The 11,128-nt window shown below is 37.9% G+C and overlaps 1 protein-coding gene across 3 annotated transcripts in view; it reads right to left on the reverse strand.

The window, feature by feature from the left end:
- Window positions 1-9,343, reverse strand: part of LOC106874158 (stromal membrane-associated protein 1) — a 128,559-nt gene extending 119,216 nt beyond the window's left edge. The window contains exon 1 of one of the 3 annotated variants that reach the window (XM_014921812.2): window positions 8,986-9,343. In XM_014921812.2, coding sequence (XP_014777298.1) covers window positions 8,986-9,103 — 118 coding nt within the window. In that variant the 5' untranslated portion in view covers window positions 9,104-9,343. The remainder of the gene's footprint in view (window positions 1-8,985) is intronic. The other 2 variants (XM_014921785.2, XM_014921802.2) reach the window with 2 other exon arrangements.
- Window positions 9,344-11,128: the final 1,785 nt, after the last annotated feature.

The raw sequence follows: 11,128 nt of genomic DNA on the forward strand, positions 1-11,128 counted from the left end.
TATATATATATATATATATATATATCTCATCATCATCATTTAAAGTCTGCTTTCCATGCTGGCATGGGTTGGACGGTTTGACTGGGGGCTGGCAAGCCAGAAGACTGCACCAGGTTCCAATCTCATCTGGCAAAGTTTCTACAGCTGAATGCCCTTCTTAATGCCAACCACTCCAAGAGTGTAGTGGGTGCTTTTTATGTGCTACAGGTACAAGGGCCAGTCAGGCGGTACTGGCATTGACCACGCTTGAATAGTGCTTTTTACATGCCACCAGCATGGGAGCCAGTCAGGCAGCACTGGCAATGAACATACTCGAATGCTGCTTTTTGCATGCCACTGGCACGGGAGCCAGTTATGTGGCACTGGCAATGATCATGCTCAAATGGTACTTTTAATATGCCACTGGCATGGGTGCCAATCAGGCGGTACTGTCATCAGCAATGACAATGATGTCACTTGCCTCAACAGGTCTTCGCAAGCACAATTTATTGCCCAATGATTGAAGGGTACTCTTCAATGGGCTGGTTATGCTGCACTGGCATAGGCCACAGACAGTTACGGTCTCACTTAGCTTGCTGGGTCTTCTCAAGCACAGCATATCTCCAAAGGTCTCGGTCACTTGTCATTGCCTCAGTGAGGCTCAATGTTCGAGGGTTGTGCTTCACCACTTCACCCCAGATCTTCCTGGATCTACCACTTCCAGAGGTTCCTTCTGCTGCTAGAGTGTGAGACTTTTTCACACAGCTGTCCTCATCCATACGCAACACATGACCATACCAGTGCAGTCATATCTCTTACACATTTGATGCTTATGTCCAACTTTTCCCTCAGGACGCTTACCCTCTATCATGTACACACTGACATTACACATCCAGTGGAGCATACTGGCTCCATTCCTTGCAAGCTTATGCATGTCCTCAGCAGTCACAGCCCATGCTTTAACTGCCATGTAGCATGGTTGTTCGCACACATGCGTCATACAGTCTACCTTTTACTCTGAGCGAGAGGCCCTTTGTCACCAGCTCTCTGAACTTTGCCCAATCTATTCTTATTCTAGCAGCTACACTTTCAGAGCATCCACCCTTGCTACTGACTTGGTCACCTAGGTAACGGAAGCTATCGACTACTTCTAGTTTTTCTTCTGGGAATGTGACCGAAGTTGTTTTCTGCACATTTTCAGTGTTTATTGCTCCTGAACATCTGCCACATACAAAAACTATCTTCCCAGTTAGCCTTCCTTTGATATTGCTGCACCTCTTATGTGTCTATAGCATACACTGGGTACATTTTATGGAATTTCTATCTACGCCTTTCCTACAGCCTGAGCACGGCCATCTACCTGAAGGGATTTGTGGTTTGTCTGTCTTCCTACTTATTAAGACTTTTTTGCTAGATTGAAGGCCCTTCGATCCTAGACCTTCCTTCCACACCTGAAACATCTCTAGTTCTGATAGTGACTCAGCTATTAGAGTGAGGTCATCAGCATAGAGGAGCTCCCAGGGCATCCTGTCTTGAATTCCTCTGTTATTGCCTGGAGGACTATGATGAATAAAAGGGGGCTGAGGACTGAACCTTGGTGGACCCCTACTTCTACCCGGAATTCTTCACAGTACTCGTTGCCAACCCTCACCTTACTAACGTCTCTGTACATGGCTCACACAGCTCTCACTAACCATTCTTCTATCCCTAGTTTCCTCAATGACCACCAGATAAAGGATCAGGGGACCCTGTCAAAGGCTTTCTCCATGTCAATGAAAACTAGGTACAGAGGTTTATCTTTGGCTAGATGTTTCTCCTGCAGCTGTCTTACCAGAAATATAGCATCAGTGGTGCTTTTCCCTGGCACAAACCCAAACTGCATCTCGTCTAGACTGACTCTCTCCCTAATTAGTTGGGCTATGACCCTCTCTGTGACTTTCATTACCTGATCCAATAACTTGTTACCTCTGTAATTATTTGTATCTAATGCATTGTCTTTACCTAGCAATTAACTATGGTGCTGCTACACTAGTCATTGGGTATGACTCCGTCATGTTGACTAGACTTTCGCTGACTCTACCAGATATTTGAAGCATCTCTGCAGTGATTCCCGATGGACCAGAGACTTTCCCTGTCTTCATACTCTTAATTGCTTTATCTACCAAGTATATATATATACACACACACACTTATCAACAAACTGAAATTTTATCAAAATCATCTTGGCCAATGTGTGTAATGAAGTAGTTGAACAAGTTATTGAAAGCTAAACTTAGCTTTTTGATGCTATGTACATTAAATATCATAACAGTAACTTAATGACTGATATTATTGCTTTTTATTTTTCCTAACTCTAGTTAGCAAGTTGGATGGCTCCACCACCCAGTATTAAATATGTCAATGCTAACTACTGTTTTTCACGCAGATGGTGTCTAAGAGTAATTCATTCTATAAACATGATATATATGATGCACATGAGATGTGTTTGTGAATTTGCTGTATTTGTAACATGTGCCAACCAGGTTACAGCTGACATAGAGAATAATCAGTAACAACAAATGTCAAATTTACATTTTTACAGGTAGTCAACCTTACAATAATGCTAACCTCTACCACACACCTGTTAATTTCACGATAATAACAGATTTGCAAATGATTTTGTTTTTTCAGACCATAACCACCAATAATTTTGACAGAATTCAAGGAAAGAGACTAGCCATCACAATCTGATTTGCTCTATGTTGATGTTGTGGATTCATTCATGGAATTAACATGCAAACCACATTATTTGCAGGTCAATTCTGGTCCTTGAGGTCATGAAGTTAAATGGATTTTTTTTCAACAGAAAATTAACTAAAAGCTCTCAATGAAATATCATAAAAGTAACATTATTGTCATTTACTATAACGAGTTGAATGAATGACAGAAAAAATACAAGAAAGTCTTTTGCAATATTAAACATTAAAATGGTAGGGTCTCCATGTGTAATGTAGGAAGATGAAAAACTTACATCAACCGAAATTAGCCAAACAATTATGAAAGAAAAACTCCCATTAGAGGGTAATAAAAATCTGAAAAGAAGGGAGGTAACTTTAGTAAGATCAGGTGATCAACATCTTTGGACAATACAATGAAGTAGATCTAGTCTTTGAACCGGTGAAAGCAATGGGCATGTTTCAGTCTTATCAGGCTTCTTCAGCTAAGCACATTCTCTTCAGTTGGCAAGAATAAAGAGTGATTAGTGTGCATGTGTGTGAGTGTATGTACTGAAATAGATTACACTGACCATGAATAACAACAATATGTCAGAGGAGTTTTATGCATACTAAATCCAAATATGACAGGGTCCTACCAATGTAATATAGTGAGTTATCATATATTATTGGAGTTAACTCGCTTGATTGTTAAGATTTTAGTTGCCTCCAGAAGTTTTTATTAACTAACTGCTTGGAGGACCTTAGTTTTTAGATTTTAAACACAACTAGAGTGATTTTTTGTTTACTAACTGCTTAGATAATCTTAGTTGATTTAAGTTATCTAACTCACTATCATTTAAGTACAGTAAACAAGGAACTGGTCAAGTGATGCAGACACTTCTGATGAAACCTCAATAAGGGTTGATAATTGATTAAGGCTGTTCATTATTTAAGTGCAGACATGGCCATGTGATTAAAAAGCTTGCATCTCTACCAAGAAGTCTTGGTTCAAAACCAAAACCTTGTAAGTGGATTTGGTTAATGGAAACTGAAAGAAGCCTGTTGTATATGTGTGTGTGTGTGTGTTTATCTGCCACCATGTGACAATCGGTGTTGGTTTGTTTACATCCCTATAACTTAGTAGTTTGGCAAAAGAGATCAATAAAATAAGTAATAGGCTTTAAAAACATAAGTACTAGGGTTGGTTTGCTTGATTGAACTTTTCAAGGTGGTACCCCTGCATGACTGCAGTCCAATTATTGAAATATGTAAAAGATTAAAAAAAAAAAAAAATTATTAGAGTCCTATTAGAAATAACTACCAAATCCCCTTTAGCTACATCCTACTTTCTTAAGAGTGAAAAGATACACTATGCCTAAGTTAAAGCTGCTACACCTTTGATCACAGGTCTACTTGATCAGGGCTGATCATGGAAGCTAAACAAAGACAACATCTACTTAAATAATGATTTCAAATGTTGGCACAAGGCCAGCAATTTCAGGGTAGGGAGCCAGTTGATTACATCAACTCCAGTGCTCAACTGGTACTTATTTTATTGACCCTGAAAGGATGAAAGGTAAAGTTGACGTTGGCAGAATTTGAACTCAGAAAGTAAAGATAGATAAAATACTGCTGAGCATTTTGCCCAACATGCTAACAATTCTGCCAGCTCAACACCTTTATCCACTGAAATATTAAAATACTGAATATATCACATGTTGTACTACACACTCACATATATATATATAATGAAACTTGTTGCTTTAGTAGTTTGAGGAGAATACATGTATGTTCAAATGTATTTCAACTGTGACCATCCTGTCTTTTTGAGGATATCAATGATAACATTATCTAATGCGTACCACTTCAGCATGCAAACTGCAGCAGTATCTGGAGTCTATGCTGTGAAATGACCTGATCTAGGTTAGGGCTTAGGGTTAGACTGCACACTAAAGTGGAACCATTTAATGCATCTTTCACTTTTTAAGATGATAGAGTGCAGTTTGAAGGAGATTTGGTTTCCATCTCTAGCAGATTAAGTAAACCATATATTTTGATTCATTGACCTGTATTCATGACCTGGAAGTAGTTGTTTAGTTCAAATACAGTTCTGAATGTATAGACTTATGATGAAAGGCATTTTAGCCATGACTCATCCCACCATGACTGCGTGGAAGAAGTTTGCTTCCCAATTACATGGTTGCAAGTTCAGTGCCACTGCATGGTACCTTGAGCAAGTGTCTTCTACGATGGTCCTGGTCCAAGCATAGCCTCATGAGTGGATTTCACAAGCAGAAACTGAAAGTAGCCCGTCGTGTGTGTGTGTGTGTGTGTGTGTGTGTGTGTGTGTGTGTGTGTGTGTGTGCGCAAGTGTGTGTTTGTGTCTCCTTGTCTTAACATCGAATGATAGTTATAAAATAAGGTAAATTTTCAGATTAACACCTACACGATTTTCACTAGGGTGTTAGGGTTAGGGTTTTAGGGTTAGGGAATTCTGTCCCTAACTAACTCTAACCCTAAAACCCTAACCTCCAAGTGAAAATTGTGCAGGTGTTAATCTGAAAATGTATCTAAAATAACAACCACTGTCATACAAGCAGTGTCAATCATTTCAAATATTCTACAAAAACATGCCTGGCCATGAGAGTTGGTGGCAAGAATTTCATAAACATTTTGGAGATGGGGAACTAATATTTGTCATTTTGAGGACCACTGACTTAATAAGAGAAGTGATGATTTCGACAGTTATGCCAGGAGGGAATGGGAAGATATTTAGACAATCGTAAGAAAAGAAGGTCCCAGTAGGATTTTTATAGTTTGAGAGGGCTGACCCAAACGAAATCGTAGACTGTTTTAAAGTTGTCATTTCCTGCGATTAGAGAGAAAGAGAAGAGAGAGAGAGAACGTTAACAGAGAGAGAGTGACGGAATGGGTTAGATAATGACTCAGATTGAACACATGTAGTTAGTTGTACAGCCGGTGGTGCTAAGCTAATATAATAACCTCAGCTAATTAGTATGTGACGTTACTTTAGGATTAATTAATTAGATCAGCTGTACTGGGGCGACATCAAAGAGCAGATGTAGGAAGTTATCAGTATATGCATGCCACTTATATGAAACCAAACTACAGGTGTGTATGTGTGTGTGTGTGTGTGTGTACACACGCGCGCGTAAGTGTGAACTAAAATAAGGGGCAAATAAACAGTGAAGACCAGTTTCAAATACGTGTGCGTCGAAACATAACGTGTATGTGATATGTGCGCGTGTCATGTATGTGTATACGTACATGAGCATTAACGAACTAATGGGGTGGGTGGGCATCTCCCAATTTCATTAGCTGTTTTCTATGCAATAAATAAACACCTTTTTCGGATACATGTACGATTCTTCTAAATGAAACATTAGTGTAGTTTTGATGACGACGAGGGTGAGGTAATTGACAGATCTCTCTCTCTCTCTCTCAGCTTCCACCGCCTGGGAAGGCAGAAACTTCAATGAACTGCGAATGTCAAGAGTTTTTTTTTTTTTTTTTGATGGTTTTTGTTTCTCTTGATATTAATAGAAATCGTTAAATTCCAACGAAGTAACTGAGACTGGATTTTTTTTGACATAGAAATAGCAATGAATCGGTCATCTGATTAAAGAAAAAAATAAATAAATAATACACATGCACACACAACTACATATTTTTAAACACACATATTCACATTGATATCCATATACACGTCTTTTCTCGCTGGTTCACACTTGTTTTCTTATACACACATTTATATAACACCATATACAATTTCTTTCCAAAAAGGATATAGACGTGGCAGAATGACACAAGACGTTAAGCCGCACAAACACGCGCGCGCAACAATTCAGACGAATCACTATTTCTTACTTAAGGCATGAACGCCTCGGATGTACAAATGAAGATAGAAATTTACTGTGGCGTTCATGTTCGGCCTCTAAACAATAATGAGTTACAATGAAATGCATCCCAACCATCCATACAATGATGGCTAGAGATTCTCGGTTTAGTTTTAGCACACTAATGATCAACAGCATTCCACCCATGACCATCTCATCATTTTTTTTTAGACATTGTGCATTCAGTTGTACCTTGTCCGGTGTCCTTTACAAGATACTGGGTGGGGTGAGGGTGAGGTTTGGGAAGAATTTAGCAATTATTTCCAGGAAGTCACTGTTAGAGACATACATAAAAAGTCCGTCGTCGTCAACTCGAGGTAGTAGAAGAAAGCTGTACGAGATTATCGTTCAGATGACGCCCATGTCGGTCGTTTTTGCTTGCCGGGGGATCAGTAATGTAGGAAACTATACAACACTATGGGGTTTCTTTCACTCGAAAAGAATATTCTGTATTGCAAATTGAAATATTTTATCATTGTAGTCGTTGCTTTTTGTCCTTTCAGGGTCGATAAAATATGTACCGACTGAGCACTCGGATCGATGTAATCGACTAGTTCCCCCACCTCCAACACCCCAAATTCCAGGCCTTTTGCCTATAGTCGAAAAAAAAAATTATTATTAGCTTATACGACAACCAGTTCTTGGTTCTAAGGAATTTTCGAATGGATCTATTCAACAGCCTCCTCCCAATTAAAGGGGCCTGCTACCGACACTAGAAAGTACTTTATATAACAGTCACACAAGGAAGCTTCTGAGTGGTTGCTCGACGTGCTACAAATAAAAGCCAAACTCTTTCTCCTATCAAAACCTTACCGTCTTAAAAAGGGAGAGAAGATACACTAGCAAATGTAGTTCAAGAAACCGTAAGCCTAAACAAAAGACGGGACGGTCAGGGCTGGAATATTTTTTACCGTACAAAGGCAGGGAAGAGGCAAGTGGGTCAGTTTGGCATGAGTTTTCAATTTTGAAGGGACCTACTTACCCTGTTACAGGCAAAAGGGAATCCTGAATCTTTTTGTTTTTAAGAAATGATTCTAATTCTTGTATTCTTTTCTATTAAGTACACTACATACACATACTCGTGTAACCTGTAAAGAAATGTATCTAACACTAATTACTAAAACAATGAGTAGTTTGACATGGGGTCTGCATTTAACGTCTGGCCTGAGTCTATTACAAGTTTTGTAGAGGCCTGTAATATAGGTGACCAACTCTTCCCTCTTTGACAGACGTCTACATTAATACAGATTACATCTGACAGTTTCATCGTAAGAGAAAAAAAGTGCTGATAAAACACTATTGAAAGTGGGTTCCCATGATAAACAATATCATTCAATTTACATATAGAGTTAACAGCTTAGATTTTCTCTCTGGTTTTCTCGGCCTTGAGAGAGCACGAAGTAAACGGTTTATTAATACAGTTAATTGGTTCGCTCGGTACCTATTTTATCTGGCTAAAACGCCCAAATAGATATTTATGGTTTAGATATTTAGATGTGTGGAGAGAGAAATGACAATATAGAGTAGATTGAAGAAGCATAGGATGAGGTAGGTAGGTAGATAGATAGGTAGGTAAATGTACATATACATCATTCATAGAAAGCATGTATAGAGAGAATGGTAGAAGCATTTGTGTGTGTGTGTGTGTGTGTGTGTGTGTATAAAACAGAGAGAGAATATGATAGATAAACAAGTATGTATTTAAGTAGCAACCTTGATGTGTGAATGAGAGGTGCAAACAGGTGTATAAATGCTGTCAAAAAATATGGATTGATAGATGTATAGATAAATATGGGGCGGAATGGATTAAAACATTCATATTTCGAGAGAGAGAGAGAGAGAAAGAAAAATTGAATGAAATGAGTCAGATCTATAAGAAAGCATGAAACGAGAATAAGTAAAGGGGAGGTTCCCGATTTCTGAGGTGAATCATGTGCAATAGGAAGAGAACTAGAAGACTAAATGGAGAGACAAAGTGACATACCAAGAGTGATATACGTGTATATATATATATATATTATATATATATATATATATATATATATATATATATATATATATATATACATACATACACACACACCTATATTACAGAATGGAGAAATTTCAGGAGTGCAGGTGACAATCATCATCTGTGTGTGTATGTGTGTGCGAGTGTGCGTGTATGTGTGTGTATGCATTCAGAGGGCTGTGTGTAACATGTTTGAGTGTATTGCAAGTATACTTAAAAATGTGGAAGAAAAGAAATCCATCCATCTCACGAGTGGTGTCGATGACGATCACTTACACATATTCACATACACATATTCACACGCAACTGAATGACATGATATAGATATCTATATATGTGTATATAACACATATACCATATATATTTATATCATATACACTACCTTTGGCATCACAATCAACACAGTATTTGTTGTCTTCATCCTTCAATAGTTGCGATAGAACAGCTTGGTATTTTTCCTGCGCTGCTCGTTGACGTTCTTTTTCATGTCGAGTACTCATTGTCTTTTAATATATACTTTCTTTGTGTTTGTGGCCCTTATTTTTTTTTAAAATTTTTCTTAGTTCCTTAGGGTGAACGGCCGCTATTGTAGTACCATAATATATTGTTTAGTGTGTTCCTTTATCCTAGTATTAGTATTATTACTACTACAGACTACCAACAGAACCTCCTCGTTACACTAAACAACGGCCGCCTATGGGGAAGAAAAAAAAAAGATAGTAGTGAGAGTAGAGAATACCGACGAAGAAGTGAGAGAGACGGTAGAGGAGTAGTTGGAGGAAATACATTTAGTAAAAAGAGGGTGGCAGCGGGAGTAGGAGGAAGCGACGTAAGAGGAGTGGACTGCTGTGTGCTGCTTGTGTCAAGTACCGGGGATCCCTTATATGCTGGACAAATCTGATATGTTCTTCACAAATCATACATTGGTTTATGATCGATAGAAATGATTGAGACAGTAAAAACATTGAATTGGATTCATTTTACTGTATCTATTTCGGCATCACCTTACTAGGCTGATTTCATAATTTCGTATGAGGTAAATAAAACAAGTTAAAAATAAAGAAACATATTTCTTTTACGGAAGGGTGTGTTCGGCAAATACCTTAAGAGTGCTTTCTCGGTATTTAGTTTCTAAAGCCACCTGTTTCTGCAAATAAAAATCCCGGTTGAGGCAACTTTACCTGTTGGGTATATCGGAGTAATTAGGTACCTGTAAAGTTACTGATTTGATTCAACTGAGTCTATTCATCCTATTAAAGAAAAAAGAAAAGAAAAAAGGCTTGGCGTTGTGCCCAATCAAGAAGAAATCAATATTTCTCGTTTCGGATGATATAAAAAGATTGTTGGCTTATATTTAATCTTTGTGCTTAGTAAAAACAGGGGTACGTTTTTGACCGAACTGTCTTATCTTTTTTAAGTAATAATTTAAAAAATAGATATCGTTTCATAGTTTTGATTGAAGGAAAAGAAGCAAATATAAAAAAGTTAAATATGTGGAAGTAAGTTAAATACTGTTCAAATAATAGAACTTCCCATTGACAACCAAATGAAAAGTAAATGGATCGGCGTTGGTTTCGATGACGAATATCCCAGTTTTGTAATCAACTGCACTGCCGACTAATTGAATTATATACTGTAAGTGGCTGGGTAGTTCACGAACATGTGTATCCTAAATGTAACTGACGAGATGCAGCGCGACCACGTCGGATTTATGTATGAGCCAATATAAGCCAAGGCCCTCAAGCTTGGAGTCCCTAAGCATTGGGGTCCTTTTTACTCTGAAAAGCATAAAACTTGCAGATAGAAATTTAAAAAATAAATAATTTGTAGTTTTTTTTTACTTGTTTAATTTTTTTTAACGAATTCTTTAAAAATTATTGAGCCCTCTTTTCATTTATTAGGTTTATTGGGCCTTTTTTATATTTAAAAAGCCATTAAATTTAACTGAGTGCTTCTGAATTTATCAAGGCTGTTTTAAAATTTGGAGCGCTTTAGATTTAATGTGGCCCGCTTTATTAACTTAAGTTTTGAGCAAGACACAATGTGCAATACAGGCCCTTTGGACTATAAGTGCAGACCATTTACCTGGTTTTCACAGTACATGTCGACTTGAGACGATTGTAAGAGACAATTACCCAAGGAGCCACTGAGTGGGATCAAACCATTCAGCCATACCTGCTTTTACAATGTGTAAATACACACAGATGTCCTATAGTGCAGTGATTCTCTTACTTGGTAGAAGCTGTGCAAATGGGAAAAGGGGTGGACAAATTGTTATGTTTATTAAAATTAAAATGGTTTGAATCTTCTTAAACTTATCAAACACCACAGTCAAGACAGAACGTCATACAGATGCAAACACAATTGGTTTTATACTTAATAAAGAGGACAGCAAATAATTTCCTTTGTGTGTGTTTATGGACGTCCAGGTTTTTGTCACTCAGAGAACCACTGATGTCACTAACCTGTAATAATTTTTTAGACATCTCCTAAAGATCAAGAACAAAAGAACTTGCTAGTGCTCC

The sequence above is a fragment of the Octopus bimaculoides genome, chromosome 10, assembly GCF_001194135.2.
Source record: "Octopus bimaculoides isolate UCB-OBI-ISO-001 chromosome 10, ASM119413v2, whole genome shotgun sequence".
Taxonomy (NCBI): Eukaryota; Metazoa; Mollusca; class Cephalopoda; order Octopoda; family Octopodidae; genus Octopus; species Octopus bimaculoides.